Raw genomic sequence first — 18165 nt, 5'->3', positions numbered from 1 at the left:
TACGACGAAGAAGAAGGAAACGGTTCGCCTTCCGACCGTTAGGTGGCAGTAACCGAACATGTCGCAAAGTAATCGAACATGTCGCAAAGTTTCTTTGTTTTGGAATAGCTTTTCCTGCCCCAAGTCTCAAAATCAGAAATCACAAAATGTATGACAGGTATGTGAAATTTCACATGCATCTGATTGTTTTATCCCACGAGAAACATCTATTTTAAAATCGTTCGTTTAACGTAACGTAGACCGTCAGGTGCCATTATCCGCCGATGTTTTTTTGTGATGTTGGCTTTTTTAAGGGGGTTAGCTTTGTTGCTCTCATGCCCACGCTAACAATTGTCCAGGCAACCCAATGACTGTTGATATTTTTGTCAAGTAAATCAACAGTTAGCATGGAGGAAAACGAGTTTACACCATTGACGGTGCCCACGGATTATTTCCAACAGTGGTGAGTTTTACCTGCAAGTGGCCCATTTCCGAGGAATGCAGTCGTCATCATCTCGATTTGTCTTTTTTTATTTTCATTTTTCACATTTATTGGTCATTCTCGTGAATGCAGTCTGCTGTAATCTACTGGCAATGTTATTCTCATAATGTGAACATTGTAAACAATGGCATCACTTGATTCGTTTTTTAAGATTTTATTTTGCATGTTGTTGCACATTTGAATGACATTTCAGGATGAACCTGTCTTTGAATTTAATTTGACATTGAAACTGCTGTCTGACTACTGAGTGTTTCTGTACATTTAGTCCAACTCTATATACATATTCACAACAGATGCTAGATCCACTTTTTTTGCCTCCTACCGTCGCTTCCCATCACTCGCGTTGATATAGTTGATATCCAATTTAAAGTCCGTTTAAAATAACCCTTAATGAAAATGGCATATTTTGGTTTCATCCTCAACTTTCACCCCAAATCTCAACTTCCCAAATTTTTAAATCATCTACTGAGTGAATATCAATTGGTGTTGTGCAGTCATAAAATGTCTTCATTGATCACCAGGTTATAAAGTGTCTTCTTATGCGGTATTTTTTTAGGAAACCAATTTGAGAGCTTATCTATCATAAGGTCCATGAAGTAGTAAACTCTTTATCGTCACTTGTGAGATCTCTCGGATAAGAATGTTCAATATTACCTTTTTCCAGACCGACACCACTGCGAGTACTTAACTTTTGAGTAGTCACCGGAGGACTGAAACCACTTTTTAAAACAATGATCATACATTTTATTTGTAGGCACATTTATTTTAAAGTACTTTCCATAGTAGGCAATGACACTTGAATAACCAAACTGGCATTTTCAGGTTTTGATTATAACTATGATATTGTTTTGTAACATGGATGGTATTTGGATTGGATTGGACTACAAGCTAAATGTTGAAAGCAAACACGCAGCTGTAGCATCCATTGACAAAAACAGATTGTCTCACATCTCCTGTTCCACATAAATCTGCTTCAATTCCAAGCCGCAACAGTTCCACATACGCATCGGCGCTCTGCGCTGACGCTCCTTTCTTCTTATCGTGGGTTCCTCAAGCCATGCATCCATCCAGCCGCAGACTGTCCAACAGCACTGACCTTTCTGCCAAACAAAGCGGGGCTGTGAAGATGCTGCCCATTACAGGCGCAAAAAAGCACAATGGCCCCTTTGGTTTCCAGCGATTTCAGCACACTAGTTTGACAACGACATGTTAAAAGCGAGGGAAAATTCTGCATGAGTTGACATATGACTATCGCGAGGACAATGAGCATACAAATATGTGAACATCATGCTGGATCTGGACTCAATACTGAAAATCTTGTTCCAAGGTACCAGTCAAGCCAACAGCACCCCGAGGTTCAGCATGTGATGTCTCACCACCACAGCAATTATAGCGAGGGGCCCAGGGATGAACCCGTCATGGCCGAACTCTCTGTACACAGGGAGCAGCCGCTCTACCAGGAGCAGTTTTATCAAAACTACTCCCACTACCAGGAGCCCATCTACCAGCAAGATCAGGATCCTGCTTACATGCAGCAACAGCAACAATATCCGGTGCAACACCAGCAGCAGGAGCCTCAGTTTGAACGTGCGGTACAACAACACCAACCCCGGTATGAACATACAACACAGGACGAGGAGCTCAATGTTCAGCAGCACCAACCTCCAGTTGCTACTCTACCTCAAGGTAAATGTGATGTGCAATCACAGACACATTTTTAAACCACAAGCAAGCATGAAAGGAAATTGATTTTGGGAGTTGTTTACAAGTACAGTCATACCTTGGCTTACGAACTTAATTGGTTCCCAGACAGAGTGTGTAAGGCGAAAAGTGTGTATCCCAAAAATTAATTTCCCATAGGAAACCATTAAAATGAGAATAATCCGTTCCCAGGTCCCCATAAAACATAATTTTCTGCTTTCTAATTTTCGAAGCCTTAAAACTACATAAAATATACCTTATTTTATGTATAATAAATGTGCTATGGTATTATAATTAAAGAAATAAACGGTACTGTCTAAAAAAGTCGTTTTATTTACCTTTGTGATGGTCGTTGATGGCTTGATGGAATGGAGTGAGCGGTTTCATCAGCATTAAACACTTGATGAGGAACGTAACCTTCTTCTTTCACCATCTGATTGATGGGATATTTTAACATTGTAGTCTACTCTCTCACTGTTGTCTGCCTGTCTCTTTAATGTTGAAACCACCTCCCCTCACTGCTGCCTTCTTGACCAATCACGTGGCTATAACCGAACACTGGGGGCGGGGAGTAGAGGACAAAAAAAGTCAGTAGACATTTTCTTTTTGGAGAAGGACATCATTCTCTCTCTGTCTGTATACCCCCCGCCCCTCAATGCTGCGTTCTAGACCAATCACGTGGCTTTAACCGAAGACAATGAAGGACAAAAACAGTCGGCTGCCATTTTGTTGTTAGGAGACCGGGCTTGTTCGCGAACGACACACCACTCATTGTGGCAGCTCTGTGTGTATCCCGAAAAATAGTTTGTATGCCAAGTTAAAATTTTCATAAACTTATTGTTCGTAAACCGAAAAGTTCGTAAGCCAAGGGGTTCGTAAACCGAGGTCCCACTGTAATGACAAAATACACTTTCCATAAAGTGTCCCACATTTTTTTCTTAGTGGTGACGCCGGTGAAGAAAAAGCGAGGCCGCCCGCCCAAGAATCCGCGAGAAGGAGGTGATGGTGGAGGAGGAAGTGGAGCGGTAAAAGAGGAAGACGAGGATACGAGCGAGGCGGCGGCAAAGAAGGCCAAAAGGACGCTGAATCGCTTCAACGGCATGTCAGTGGCTGAGGTTATGGCCAAAACGCTGCCTGACGTTATTACCTACAATCTTGACATTTTGATCGTGAGTTGTAAAAAGCATACCGTATGCAAATTCTTTAATCATGGAAGTTTTGCACAATTCTCAGAAGACATCTGGTCAGGTCTTTTTTTTCTGAAGTACATGTGATTCTCTTTTCGATGCATTATCATGGTAACGGACTGATATTTTTCCTCAGATTGGAATTAATCCAGGACTGTTGTCGGCCTACAAAGGACACCACTACCCCAACCCTGGGAACCATTTCTGTATGTTTTCATGACTGAATACTTTTTCATTCACGTAGTTTACCAACTCGTATTCAATTTTTAAAAATTGCTTTAACCCAAAAAAATCAAACATTTAATCAATTTTTACAAATTATTTAATTATAAGTACAGTACACCTCGGTTTACGAACCCCTTGGTTTACAAACTTTTCAGTTTACGAATGTTACATTTCTGTCTGTGTAAGCTCTCAGTCGTACAGGAGTGGTCCATCGATGAAAAGGTTTCTTCAGCCGTCATCTGTACTTCTTTGAAGGTGTTGGACGTTTCACTTCTTATCCAAGAAACTTCGTCAGCAAACTATATAGCGATATAACGAGACTTTACTGTATATATATATATATATATATATTCATATATATATATATATAACGATACTTTACTGTATATATATATGAATATATATATATTCATATATATGAATATCGATATAACGAGACTTTACTGTATATATACAGTAAAGTCTCGTTATATCGATATATATATCGATATAACCGGGATATGTGACCCTGTTTGTATCGATATATATATATATATATCGATATATACTGTATATCCCTACGGATATATATATATATATATATATATATATATATATATATATATATATATATATATATATATATATATATATATATATATATATATATAAGGCCTAAACTACCAGCAAGACTTTAGTTTGCTGACGAAGTTACTTGGATAAGAAGCGAAACGTCCGACACCTTCAAAGAAGTACAGATGACGGCTGAAGAAACCTTTTCATCAACGTTATATTTATGAAAATTTTACCTTGACATACAAACTATTTTTCGGGATACACACGGAGCTGCCACAATGAGTGATGTATCGTTCGCGAACGAGCCCATTCTCCTATCAAGAAAATGGTTGCCGACTGTTTTGTCCTCAATTCCCCGGCCCCAGCCTTCGGTTAAAGCCACGTGATTGGTCAAGAATGCAGCAGTGAGGATGAGGGGGAACGGATTATTCTCATTTTAATGGTTTCCTGTGGTAAATTATTTTTTGGGATACACACTTTTCACCTTACACTATCTGTCTGGGAACCAATTAAGTTCGTAAGCCAAGGTATCACTATCTTTTTAGGTTTTAAATTGTCATCCTCCTAAAATATCCTCCTAAAAATGTCCTTGAAAATGACAGAGTATTGTATCCTGCTTTCTTTTCAGGGAAATGCTTATTTTTGTCTGGTTTCACTGAGGAGCAGCTGAACTTCATGCACGATGAGATTCTCCCGGACAAATACGGCATCGGCTTCACAAACATGGTCGAGAGGACCACACCTGGTAGCAAAGACCTTTCCAGGTGATTCGACTTGATCCAAAAAAAAAACATTACCAGTTAGTTGATGCATTTTGATATGGAAAAAGACATTGAAGCTTCTTATGGTTTACTTCCCAGTAAGGAGATCCGTGAAGGAGGGCGGCAGCTGCTTGAAAAGTTACAAAAATACAAGCCGCTGATAGCAGCTTTTAATGGAAAAGGTACAGCATCACATGATAAAGCTATACAGACGCTCCCCTACTCACAAACATTTGAGTTACGAACAACAGTACATACAAACATTTTTGTAGTAACGTATGTAGTATTCTCTCCAGTTGTACATGTACATATATTTCTCGAGCATATATTTTATTAAATGTTTATTTTTTAGTACAAACCAATACAGGTTACTTATACAAGCCTGAAACATACCTATATAAACTTTAAAGGACAACCGACGTCACTTTGTTGTTTCCTAACTGACATCAGAAAAACGTTTCATAGCATCTAAAATACCCAAAACACGTAGAATGATATTTTTAGTCAAATGCAAAATATCAATAAAAATGACTTAAAGTGACTAAAAAGTACTTCAATTTGCCGAAAGTGGACAGTTTCAGAAGGTCCCGCCCCCATGTTCGTGGTGTCACGGCAAGACGTCTTGCCTTGCTCGAGAATCAAACCAATGGCTTCAGATTCAGAGAATATGCTTTCTTGTTACTCATCCAGCACTGCAAAACCCAACAAGTTGAAAGTACTCAAATTTTTTATGGCAACTGATTACGTCAAAATTTTCGAGTACAGTTTACTCAAAAGTTTTGAGTAACCTGTACAGGTTACTCAAAACAGGTTACAGGTTACTCAAAACTTTTGAGTAAACTGTACTCAAAAATTTTGACGTAATCAGTTGCCATAAAAAATTGAGTACTTTCAACTTGTTGGGTTTTACAGTGAGTTATGAATATGATACAAATAGTTCTGAAGAAGAAAGCATACATGTTTGCAATCGATTAAAGAATTTATTCCGTGTCATTTTGAGGCATCAGGGGTGGGAAACGTCGCACTCAAAAAAGGCAGAACATGGCGACAAAGCCGTGTAAGGAATTAATCAGCCCGTTTCCACAGGCTGATAAATTCCTTACATGGGGCTTTGTCGCCCTCTTCTGCCTCTTTGTGGTCCTACACGACGTTTTCAGACCAAAGTACAGCAAAATGCATTGACGGGATGGAAGGACTGCTACAATGTGTCCTTTTTTGGGTCAGGGTTGTTCCTTCAGTGACGTAACGTACGGACTCGTTACCAACTCAAAAACAAGACTTCCGGAATATTCAGCGCGAGTCTTAAAACGTAAAATATAGCTATATGCGGTGGAATCTTTGTAAAATACGCTCAGTAGAAGTCATTTGAAGACATTTTACAAATTATGGACACAAATTGTCCGGAGACGTCGGTTGTCCTTTAAACATATTTATATAAGCCCTAAACATACATTCCATACAAAATATAGCACTGAAGAAACTTACGAACAAATTCACCTTACGAACGACCGTTCGGAATGTATCCCGTTCGTAAGTTGGAGAGTGTTTGTATCATAAGATTGCCCAGTTGTCATGGTTTAACAAGTTGTTACATTTTAAGTGGCCTTAAAACGCACATAAAAAAAATAATGCATTTAATATGACCTTCTCAATGCACTACGGATGGCTTATGTTCTGTCTGCATGACATAGAAATAATAAATATTTCATCCCGTTAGGTATTTATGAAATATTCAGCAAGGAAATCTTTGGCGTGAAGGCCAAGAACTTGGACTTCGGTTTGCAGCCCTACAAGATCCCAGATACCGAAACGGTATGAGACACAGCACATCCACAATTGACAAGCACACATCATGAAGAAGTCATTGTTTGTTCCTTTTGGGTCCAGGTATGCTACTTGATGCCTTCCTCCAGTCCTCGTTGTGCCCAATTCCCCCGCGCACAGGACAAAGTGCACTTCTACATCAAGCTGAAAGAGCTGCGAGACCACATGAAAGGTCACATACCCAGCCGCGAGGTGCTGGAGACCGATTATTCTTTTGACCTGCAGCAGGCTAAGGGTAAATCAGCGCCGCTTTCAAGAAACACAATTCTTTCCATTTTATTTATTTTCTTCTTGTTTTTCTTCTTCTTCTTCTTTTTCTTCTTCTTCTTATTCCTCTTCTTCTTTTTCTTCTTCTTATTCTTCTTATTCTTATTCTTATTCTTATTCTTATTATTTTTCTGATTTACTTATGTTATTTTTCTTATTTTCTTATTTTCTTATGTTCTTATATTCTTATTCTTATTCTTATTCTTATTCTTATTCTTATTGTTATTCTTATTCTTATTTTTATTTTTATTCTTATTCTTATTCTTATTCTTATTATTCTTATTTATCTTATTATTCTTATTTTCTTATTTTCTCATTTTCTTCTTCTTCTTCTTCTTCCTCTTCTTCTTCTTCTTCTTCTTCTTCTTATTATTATTCATATTATTATTATTAGTATTATTATTTTTATTATTATTACCATTATTATATTCTTATTTTTCTGATTTTCTTATTTTTCTTCTGAATTTCTTATTTTCTTATATTATTATTATTATTATTATTATTATTATTATTATTATTATTATTATTATTATTATTATTATTATTATTATTATTTCTTATTTTCTTCTTCTTCTTCTTCTTCTTCTTCTTCTTCTTCTTCTTCTTCTTCTCCTAATTATTATTATTATTACAGTAAAGTCTCGTTATATCGATATTCTCGGGAGTCAGAAAAAATATCGATATAACCGGACTATCGATATATCCGATCTTGCGGCATGTAAATTTTCTCCTTGCGTTCATAGAAATAGTATCGTAATAAGCAGTACTATCGATATAACCGATATCAATATAACGAGACTTTACTGTATTATTATTATTATTTCTTCTTCTTCTTCTTCTTCTTCTTCTTCTTCTTCTTCTTCTTCTTCTTCTTCTTCTTATTCTTCTTCTTATTCTTATTATTATTATTATTATTATTATTATTATTACTATTCTTATTCTTATTATTATTATTATGTTTTTTGCTTGATTGTTGCGCAGAAGATGCAAAGAGGATCACCATCAAAGAAGAGCAGATGGATCCCGAGTATGAAAGCTGTAGTGGTCAGCATGAGAATGAGAGGCAAAGTAATCCAGGAAACTTTTACTGAAGATACAGTGGCAAGACAATTTTTCAAACTGGAATCGGAAAGCAAGAGGAATCAGACTTCTTATGGCAGAATGTTCGTGGAATGCTCGATAAAAAAGGACTACACATGAATGTCTGATTCTCCACTTCCTGTGCATGTACATGTACTAGGTGTAATATTTTCCACTATTTATTGCATTTGGTATGATATTTTTTCCCTTTTGGTTTCTTATTTTTGTATTGTATTTTGAAATCATGGATTTGTGTTACCATCTGTGTAAACAAGTAATTTGTCTTTACGATTTTAATTAAAATCGTAATGAAGACCAATGCCTTGATTTCGTTGTTTGTGTACTGTAAATGTAAAAAAAATGTTTTCGTCAGAAAAGTAGATGCTCAAAGCTAAAGTCTGCGCCGTGTACAAGTGTATACTGTATTCCGCTGCAGTTTTTTTTACGTCACAGCCTTCCAGCCAATGGGAAAACACCCTCTCGTTTAAAAGCCGAATAGCTCAAACCAATCGTCCAAAAAGGGGGTTCTTTTTAGTTATGGTGATATTCTTAACAAATGCTAAACGTAAACACAATTATAAACACTTATATACATTTATAAACAATAATAAATTGTATTTAGCTGCTGTAAAATAATAGCATCAAAATTTCAGTTTATTTTCGGATTTCCTTGCCTCCTAGAACTTGGACTTGGAATAGTCTCGTGTCAAAGTTGACTGGAACTGCGCTGTCACGTCTTTGTTGCTCCCCGAAGCTCATGCAGTGTTGTGAATTAAAACAAAATACACGCATGTGGGGAAAATAACATTATTTTCCTTACCGGAGAATCCGATTAACATACTTGTTAAAGAGGTACGTCTCGGGCATGTTTACACACTCAACTGTTGTGCGGTTTTTCTGCTTACAATTATTATTATAGAAACGAGATCATTCATCCGTGATAGCTTAGCTGCTAGCTTGCGGCTAATGTTACGGTTTAATTTGAACAATTTCTGACGGAAGAGGAATTAATAAGGTATTTTGTAAGTCAACCGTTGGTAAACTGTGCAGCGACATCTTCAGACTAAAAAAATATAGAGTGATTACACTCTGTTTGTTTTTAGCATGGTTAGCTTTTAGCCATGGAAGAAAGGAGGGTATTTAATTTTTAGAAACCCCTCATATAGGCTGTTGGGAGCATTTGAAGACGCAGTGAAAATGTTTGTGTGTTGCATATGATTAAATGTGCACTTTATTTTGAACATGAAAACAAAAAAAAGTCAATTATAGTCAAAGTCAACAAAAGTTTTCTATTTCTCCAAAAGTGTGGGAAATCTAGTTTCTTTATTTTTGCATGTAATTTATTCCGTTATAAATCTCACCCTCCAAAATGAAATACATAATATTTACACAACAAAGTTTCCCCACTCACGGTATGACTACTCACTGAGTCTCGAAACCAATTGTCTGTATAATATTAACATTGTAAATTATTGGTAAATTATAATAATTTGGACTACATGAAGAGTGACTGGTTGTCATCCAGATTGTCTGTAAAATGGTTTGGTGGTTTCCCAGTCTGTGATTTTTTTTAATCTGTTGTTTTTGTGTTAAGATTGTGTTTCTCAATCATTCGTTTACTGCATGTTGCACTTCCATTTGTGTCCCTCACCATGCATGTCGGTTTATTTATTGAATGAAGTATAAGCACCCACAAGATGGACAATAAGATGAACGGATCTCTGCCTGTTGGCTCCTCTGCGTATCTCCAACAGTGGTGAGTGGCACAATATAGGCCGACAAAATACAGTCAAACTTCGGTTTTCGAACGTCTCGATTCTCATCCCATTCGGTTTTCAACCAAAAATGATATATTTTTTATGCCTCTGTATACAACCGAAATTGGTTCTCAACCAAACTGAATGCATCACTTGACTACCCACTGCTTCCTTATACGTCACTTCCTTAGATGTCACTTCCTCATTGTCTCATTGTGACCGACGCATTAATATTGTTGTTGTTTTATTTTTGCGAAAATGCTGACATATTTGGTTAAGATCGCCTGAATAGTATGATTTTAAAGCAAGCAGAGGATGGTTTGAAAAGTTAGTGTGCCCTGTGTTTGCCCAAAGACAGTTGGGATAGGTGCCAACACGCCCCGTGGCAGAAAGATAGAGAGATTTTTATGTACAGATGTTGATGTTAAAAATTGGTGAAAATAAAACTTTGTTTTTATTGAATTTTACACATGACCGCCTCTATTATTAACTTTTTATCTGGTTTATGCGATGAAATAGTTAAAAAGTTGTTTTCTAGACTTTGAACGGATTAAGATTTTTTACATTGATTTTAATAGAAAGTGCTGTTGCGGTTTTTGAACAAATCGGTTTTCGAACAGGTTTCTGAAACGGATTATGGTCGAAAACTGAGGTATCACTGTACCGTCAATTGCGGAAAACGTTTTTCTTTTTACATTAAATCATATTATGAATTTTTCTGTTTATTATTTGAATATTTTGCTTTGGAATGGTGTGAGAGTTGAGGTCATGGGAAATATATTTCACGAGTTTCTATTTTTCTCGGTTCTCAATATCACGCGTCAGGATTCAGTCGGCTCAGCAGTACCAAGCCCTCCAAGCCCAATATTCAACCTACAACCATCTGCCGCACATCCCGGAGGAACACACAGCGGGAGCAGCGGCAGCTACACCGCACATTGTTCACCCTCAGCCTATGATGGAGCAGCCCGAGCCTGCGAATCTGACAAAATGTAAAGTGCATTTAAAAAGTCTACACATCCCTGTTTTGATTAGACCAATCATTTCTTAACCAACATGATCTCCACGACTGTTTGCAATAACACATTTTATTGAATCCTCCACACAGCCCCGCCCAAAAAACGAGGCCGACCGGCTCAGCCCAAGGAACCCAAGCCTCCAAAGGCCCCAAAGATCCCAAAGGAACCCAAACCCCCAAAAGAACCCAAGCCTCCAAAAGCACCCAAGCCCCCAAAGGCACCCAAACCACCGAAGGAACCCAAGCCTCCGAAAGAACCCAAAGCCCCCAAGGGCAAACCGGGGCCGAAGCCCAAGAAGGGCGCAGAGGGACAGGTGGCTGATGGCAAGCAGGAGAAAATTGATGAGAGTTTCAAGAAGGTGAAGAGAAAAGTGGATCGTTTCAAGGGTATGTCAGAGGAGGAAGTGATGAAAAAGACCCTGCCGGACCTGCTGGACGACAATTTGGACTATGTCATTGTGAGCCGAATTTAACAATATTGCTTTACAAGTCAAGCATCTGTGTTTTTATTTTGGTAATTTGTTTTTCTTGCAGATTGGTATTAATCCAGGGCTGATGGCTGCTTACATCGGACGATGGTTTCCTGGTCCTGGAAATCATTTTTGTAAGTGAGAATATGGGAAACTATTTTCTTTGAAAGAAGATATCAATTTATATTGACATATGGTCACTTTTGGTTTTTTTTAAATACCAAGTCTGTGTGTTGATGTTTAAAAAAAGTCAGAATGTGAAGAATTGTAAAATGAGAACGTGTAATAATAATAATAATAATAATAATAATAATAATAATAATAATAATAATAATACATTTAATTAAAAAGGGCCTTTCAGAATACCCAAGGACACTTTACAATTTAAAGAACAATAAAACCATAAATAAATGATAAATAATAAAATAGCTATGTAAGAAAATATTCATTGTAGTTTTTATATCAATTATGATGAAGCTATTTATTAAGTATTCCATATTAACCACTATATGGAAAAATAGAAATAAATGTTAACTGTATGTGTAATATTAGTATGCTAAATGCGCCGCAACAAACGTGAAACCTTCAGAACATATACTGAAAATAAATAAATGTGTGTGTGTATATATAATATATATATATATATATATATATATAGTAAAGTCTCGTTATATCGATATCGGATATATCAATAGTCCCGGTTATATCGATACTATTTCTATGCACGCACGGAGAAAATTACATGCAAACAGGGTCGGATATATCGATAGTCCCGGTTATATCGATATTTTTTCGGACTCCCTTGAATATCGATATAACGAGACTTTACTGTATATATATATATACACACACACACACACACACACACACACACACACACACGCACACACACACACACACAGTAAAGTCTCGTTATATCGATAGTACCGCTTATTACGATACTATTTCTATGAACGCAAGGAGAAAATTACATGCGCGCAGGGTCGGATATATCGATAGTCCCGGTTATATCGATATTTTTTCGGACTCCCGAGAATATCGATATAACGAGACTTTACTGTATATATATAATGAACTCATTCACTGCCGGCTCAGCCCATTGAAAATTTAATGATTGAAAATATGACATAGAGCGCCATTCCCGAATTTGTTTAGTTTTTTTTTTAATGCTTGGGTGCAGATAAAGGGCTGGCCATAGCCTCTGGCAATGTTTTTTCTTTTCGACAAGGGGGCAATGTTTGCACTTTGTTTCAGTTTCAGCTGTTGTTAAAGCGCTATATAAACCAATATTGAATTGTATTTTGGACAGCCACCCTCATTTTAAGCTTATATTACTCCAGAATCATATAATTTAGGAATTAACTCTTTTTTTATGAAAGAAGAGAGTCTAAGGTTTCTAACGCTGTATTGAATGTTGATGTAGTCCTAAAACTCAATATTGTGTGGGTCCTAGAATTCAAGTGACAATGACAAAAACCCTGACACATGCATATTTTTGCATGTCTTGCAGTGAATGAGTTAATCAGTCACAAAAAAATATGTGATGGGGAAAAACAAATGCACACATATTTGCGAAAAGAAGAGGTTTCACCCCTCTCCAAATTGATCAAATGTCATTTATTTGCCCTTTGCCTTTTTAAAACAAATCTCCAAATGAATCCTAAGCATGAGACAAAGCCCAAATAGTTTTTTTTCCCTTTTGTTTTCCTCCATAGGGAAGTGCCTCTTCCTTTCGGGATTCACCGAAGAGCAACTCAACCACATGCATGACACCACTTTGCCTGGCAAGTACAAAATGGGCTTCACCAACATGGTTGCCAGGGCGACGCCAGGCAGTAAAGACCTGTCAAGGTAGGTCGCAACTTTATCTTTATTTTTTATGTCGGGAAAAAAACCTTATGAGCACTCTTCATTTTTATGTTCTTTTTGTCGTCGCAGCAAAGAGCTGCGTGAAGGGGGCAAAATTCTTGTGGAGAAACTCATGAAATACAAACCTCTGATTGCTGTGTTTAATGGAAAATGTAAGTCTTGTATAGTTTTATATACCGTATTTATTCAAAATTTTCTACCTAAAAAAGAACTCAAAGTTTGGGTGTGCGTTGTAAATGAGGCCTGAGAAAAAAATTACAGTGTTTCCGCGGTTTACGAACCCCTTGGCTTCCGAACTTTTTGGTTTACGAACGTTAAATGTATGAAAATTTTACCTTGGCATACGAACTATTTTTCGGGATGTACACGGAGTTAATGGCTTGGGGGAAAAAGCTGTTTAAATGTATTTTTTTTAATTTTTTATTTTAATTGAAATACTGTTAAAGAGCCGAAAAAAAGTGAAACAAAATTTTATACCGATTTTTAATTGACAATTAGGGCTCCACGTTATACACGTGTGCGCGTTATACTTGAACAAATACGGTATATATTTTTTAATTTATTGTTTTTTTACAACTGTCATGAAGCATCCTCCTTTTAACCAAACCACCTATTTTACAAAAAATAATTTTTCCATTCTTTCATCTAGGCATATATGAAATGTTCTGTCGGGAACTCTTTGGCAAAAAACCAAAGACGCTAGAGTTTGGTTTGCAGCCTCACAAGATCCCAGACTGTGATGTGGTGAGTAAACCCATCTTTGTTTGTAACAGTGAAGTAATACAAGAGATGTTTGTTTGGACACTGAACAAAGGCTTGAACACATGGGGTGCAGGTTCTATGAAGCCACTTTGTGTGGAGAGTACAGCGATACCACAGCTTGCGAACGCTTCAGCTCACAAAGTTTTTTCCTTACGAACATTAAATTAGCGAGCATATAATCTTGGATGACGAACTAGTTTTCGGTGGACGAACCAAACCACACGGTCGAACAGCGCCACGGTGGCTGGCGGACTAGTTTTTGTCACCCCTTTCTTTGAGTGCGGACGTGGTTTGTTATCGAGTGCACTTATGGGACCGAAAAAGACCCCACCACAGGCTAGTGTTAAGCCGAAGAGGACACAAAAGAAAATTACGGTCGAGCAGAAGAAGGAGATCATTGAAAAACACAAACGAGGTGTGCGTTTGTGTGACTTAGCGTCCCAGTACCAGTACGCTAAGTCGACCATTGCTATGTGTGGCTAAGGGTATCTCTGTGTTGTCTAAGCAACGGTCTCAGGCAATAGAAGAGGTTGAAAAACATCTGTTGATTTGGATTAACGAAAAGCAGCTAGCATGGGACAGTGTGAGTGAGGGTACTATCGCCGAGAATGCACGGCAACTTCACTCAGATATCATCAAGAGGCAACTACATCAACGACCATCACAAAGGTCAATAAAACGACTTGATTATACAGTACAGTTTATGTCTTTAATAACAATAAAATAGCACATTTATTCTACATAAAATAAGATCTATTTTGTGTAGTTTTCAGGCTTATTTAGTAGAAAATTAGGTTTTATGGGGACCTGGGAACGGATTATTCTCATTTTAATGGTGTCTTATGGGAAATAAATGTTTGGCAGACGAACTTTTCGCCTTACATGCACTTTCTGGGAAACAATTAAGTTTGTGAGCTGACGTATCACTGTATATACAAATTTAAGTGATACATTAATAAAACAGTCTTCTCGATTTGGATACCACATCCCTAGACTTCTCATGGGCCAAGCACCAACATCCATAAACCAACAGAAAGTAGATATTTTAATGGGTTGTCTTTCCATGAATTGATACATTTGTAACTTGGCTAATAAGCTTTTCCTGTGAATGAGTTTACCAAGTCCTAAATTCCGCCCAAGGCCGGATCTCCTACCTGAGGATGACAGGCTGTGTCTGTTCACCTCAGATTGACCCCAGCTTTGTCTGTGCTTCCATTGTGGACCTTGTATTCTGCCAACTGAGCATACAACAGCATGAAACTTTTAAATATGATAACTTATATTTTGTCTATTCTCTATCGGGTACAAAACGAAAGTGAAATAGACACCTGGTGGTACATTCATGTCATGATTATTATTTTTTTGTTCAATGTTCTGTTTCCAGGCTTTGTACTTGATGCCATCCTCCAGCGCCCGGTGCGCTCAGTTCCCACGTGCTCAGGACAAAGTGCACTTTTACATTAAGTTACGGGAGCTGCGCGACCACCTACGGGGCATTCAGCGGCCCAGGGAGATTGAAGAGATCAACTACACCTTCGACCTTCAGCAGGCCAAGGGTAAGCTAATCTTTGTTGTCATTTTCGCCACTTTGTGTTAATTTTACCGTCGATCTTCGCAGACGACGCCAAGAAAGTGGCCATCAAGGAGGAGCAGTACGATCCCGGCTACGAGGACGCCTACGGCGGAGCTTATGGCGAACCGCCGGCGGCCGAGGGAGGTCAGGGTCAAGCCAACGGACACTTTGCCTTCTTACCGAGCCAAGAAAACAATGCTGGTAGGCATCTGCTTCCTGTGTGGAAGCTTGGAGTCACTATTTGCACACATGACGTCGCTCGTAAGGTGAAGCGTGACACAGAACAGATGGATGGATGCAGCTATGAAAAATATACAGTGATACCTTGGCTTACGAACTTAATTGGTTGCCAGACAGAGTGTGTCAGGTGAAAAGTGTGTATCCCCAAAAAATATTTCCCATAGGAAACCATGAAAATGAGAATAATCCGTTCCCCATAAAACATAATTTTCTACTTTCTAATTTTCTAAGCCTTAAAACTACACAAAATATACATTATTTTATGTATAATAAATATGCTATGGTATTATAATGAAAGAAATAAACAGTACTGTATAATAAAGTCGATTTACCTATGTGATGGTCGTTGATGGCTTGATGGAATGGAGTGGTCGGTTTTATTAGCATTAAACACTTGATGAGGAACGTAACCTTCTTCTTTCACCATCTTGAGGAATGATCCCTTGTAGGTGCTTTCTCTGCGATAATTCTACCTTGTTCCTCATCAATTGTGTTCTGTTTACCTGGGTTGATAGCTTTTTGCATCAAGTGCACAGATGGCTTGTGCGGGTTATTTGTGGCGCCTGATTGTTGGGAATTTTAACCTTGCAGTCTACACTCTGCCTTTCAAGTAAGTCCTCCTCGCCAGTAGGTGGTGCTACACTGCAGTAGTTCGACACAAGCAATTATTCATTGGTAAGTCTTCACTAGTGACTTCTGGTGACAAGATACTTTTTAGACATGCCGTATTTTTTTTTTTTCGAACAAAAAAAATAGCAAACACATTTTAGTGTCGCTTCATGTGCCTTTAAGGGCCGGGCTTTGCGGGGCTTTATTTGAGTGTCTGAGCATGAATTGTGGTCAACCTCAGCGTCTGCATAATGTGAGAAAACAAATAAGCGTCTTTTTTTTTTTTCATTCCAGCAGAAGACAAAGGACAGGAAGGGAGCGCATCAAAAACTTCTCAAATACCCAACGGACAAGCGATGGCTGATCAAAGTGCCGAGAGAAGAGCAGAAGAAGGAGAAGGCGGGGGAGCTAACCTGTCCTCAACCGTATAAGGACAAATGTTGCAATTTTTATTGTTATTTTTTTATACATTTCTTCTGGAATATACACGTCTAGATAGACTTTGTAGACATTGCAGAATATACTTTCTGCACTTGTTTTTAAATGTTGCGGTATCATGTGCTCCATGGCCGCCATTTTACACACACATAAATGAAATGCAGGGACAATAACTGTTTTTTCTATTTTCTCCACTGAGAAAAATGGCACTGTACTTTAGACTCCGTACCAACAGGGGGCAGCAGGAAACTAGAAAGTGAAATAGAGATATGGAATGGAAATGCTAACGTTACTAGCATTACAGTGATACCTCAGTTTACGAACCCCTTGGCTTATGAACTTTTCGGTTTACGAACGTTAACTTTATGAAAATTTTACCTTGGCATACGAACTATTTTTCGGGATACACACGGAGCTGCTACAATGAGTGATGTGTATATTTTGTGTAGTTTTAAGGCTTAGAAAATTAGAAGGTAGAAAATTATGTTTTATGGGGACCTGGGAACGGATTATTCTCATTTTAATGGTTTCCTATGGGAAATTATTTTTTGAGATACACACTTTTCGCCATACACACTCTGTATGGGAACAAATTAAGTTCATAAGCCAAGGTATCACTGTATTTTCTTTTACCGTCTAATTCGGTCTATGGACAAAGTTTAGGGTTGTTATTGACACCACGTTCAAATTCATTCTATGGAGACATAAGTATAGATACATATTTGAACTCCTTAACAAAGATTTTTGTCCCAATTTCTCGGTGCCGTTTTAAATCATGTTTACAGTTGTACTGTACTGCACACCGATGCAGTAAACAAGCCAACCTGCTCAACTACTGCTTTGATTGCAGAGAATGACCTCAGCCGGTTTTTATCTTGAATTCATTTTGTTTTAGGAGTTTTTAGGAAAAAAATACTCATTTTTGTGATTATGTTTTGTCCATTAAAAATGATCTTATGGTGCTTTTTTTATAAATACTGTACAGTAGTAGCACTTTGTTTTTATTTGTGTGTGTGTATGTGTGTGTTACACATGAACTCTGATAGGTAGTTGTAGTTAAATTCTGGAGGCGACTTTATGGACCATTGACTCCACTCTAATCAATTGTGGTGTAATACGGATGGGGCGCACCCTTTTGGGGAGGGGAATTGGAGTAATGCTTTTGGTAATGCTCTCAGAAGAATATGAATAAACCCATATGAATTTTGAAAAATGATATATTGCATGTTTATTTACGTGAGTAATCCATTAGACATAATTTTACCTTATTTTTGGAAGTAAATTAATTTTAAGCGACCAAAAAAAAAAACCGAGGAGCCATTTGGTGAGCCGAGCTAAAAGAACCGGC

The 18165-nt window shown here is 37.7% G+C and overlaps 2 protein-coding genes across 7 annotated transcripts; both read left to right on the top strand.

Annotated features, from left to right (window-relative positions):
* Positions 1-69: 69 nt before the first annotated feature.
* LOC148897619 (G/T mismatch-specific thymine DNA glycosylase-like) lies at positions 70-8400 on the top strand. Of its 3 annotated transcripts, none has more exons than XM_088996178.1 (9): positions 70-157; positions 1809-2167; positions 3125-3351; positions 3506-3575; positions 4778-4913; positions 5010-5092; positions 6628-6722; positions 6798-6969; positions 7983-8400. In XM_088996178.1, exons 1-9 carry the CDS (start codon positions 147-149, stop codon positions 8090-8092), a joined length of 1263 nt encoding a protein of 420 aa, XP_088852304.1. In that variant the 5' UTR covers positions 70-146; the 3' UTR covers positions 8093-8400. The 3 variants fall into 3 exon arrangements, with proteins under 3 accessions (XP_088852304.1, XP_088852305.1, XP_088852303.1); XM_088996179.1 differs by having other exon boundaries at positions 81-442; positions 3125-3297; XM_088996177.1 differs by having other exon boundaries at positions 84-442.
* Positions 8401-8803: 403 nt separating this feature from the next.
* On the top strand, positions 8804-17797 carry LOC148897618 (G/T mismatch-specific thymine DNA glycosylase-like). 4 transcript variants are annotated; one of them, XM_088996961.1, is made up of 11 exons: positions 8804-8933; positions 9763-9837; positions 10664-10830; positions 10947-11314; positions 11391-11460; positions 13042-13177; positions 13265-13347; positions 13845-13939; positions 15342-15513; positions 15576-15731; positions 16677-17797. In XM_088996961.1, exons 2-11 carry the CDS (start codon positions 9779-9781, stop codon positions 16808-16810), a joined length of 1440 nt encoding a protein of 479 aa, XP_088853087.1. In that variant the 5' UTR covers positions 8804-8933; positions 9763-9778; the 3' UTR covers positions 16811-17797. The 4 variants fall into 4 exon arrangements, with proteins under 4 accessions (XP_088853087.1, XP_088853085.1, XP_088853088.1 ...); XM_088996959.1 differs by having other exon boundaries at positions 16674-17797; XM_088996962.1 differs by lacking the exon at positions 9763-9837 and having other exon boundaries at positions 8813-8933; positions 16674-17797.
* The last annotated feature ends 368 nt before the right edge of the window (positions 17798-18165 follow it).

This window comes from Hippocampus bargibanti, linkage group LG05, assembly GCF_051943395.1.
Source record: "Hippocampus bargibanti isolate YZ-2025 linkage group LG05, ASM5194339v1, whole genome shotgun sequence".
Lineage (NCBI taxonomy): Eukaryota > Metazoa > Chordata > Actinopteri > Syngnathiformes > Syngnathidae > Hippocampus > Hippocampus bargibanti.
Note: the sequence above shows the minus strand (reverse complement) of the source record. Positions and strands in the feature narration are given on the sequence as shown.

What these genes read in the sequence shown, in the direction of transcription:
- LOC148897619 (XM_088996177.1), top strand. Translation starts at nt 387, where the DNA reads ATGGAGGAAAACGAGTTTACACCATTGACGGTGCCCACGGATTATTTC. An exon ending in AGTTGCTACTCTACCTCAAG is followed by an intron (nt 2,168 to 3,124) that starts GTAAATGTGATG and finishes TTTTTTTCTTAG; the next exon opens with TGGTGACGCCGGTGAAGAAA. An exon ending in CAACCCTGGGAACCATTTCT is followed by an intron (nt 3,576 to 4,777) that starts GTATGTTTTCAT and finishes CTTTCTTTTCAG; the next exon opens with GGAAATGCTTATTTTTGTCT.
- LOC148897618 (XM_088996959.1), top strand. Translation starts at nt 9,779, where the DNA reads ATGGACAATAAGATGAACGGATCTCTGCCTGTTGGCTCCTCTGCGTAT. An exon ending in ACAATTTGGACTATGTCATT is followed by an intron (nt 11,315 to 11,390) that starts GTGAGCCGAATT and finishes TTTTTCTTGCAG; the next exon opens with ATTGGTATTAATCCAGGGCT. An exon ending in AGATCCCAGACTGTGATGTG is followed by an intron (nt 13,940 to 15,341) that starts GTGAGTAAACCC and finishes TTCTGTTTCCAG; the next exon opens with GCTTTGTACTTGATGCCATC.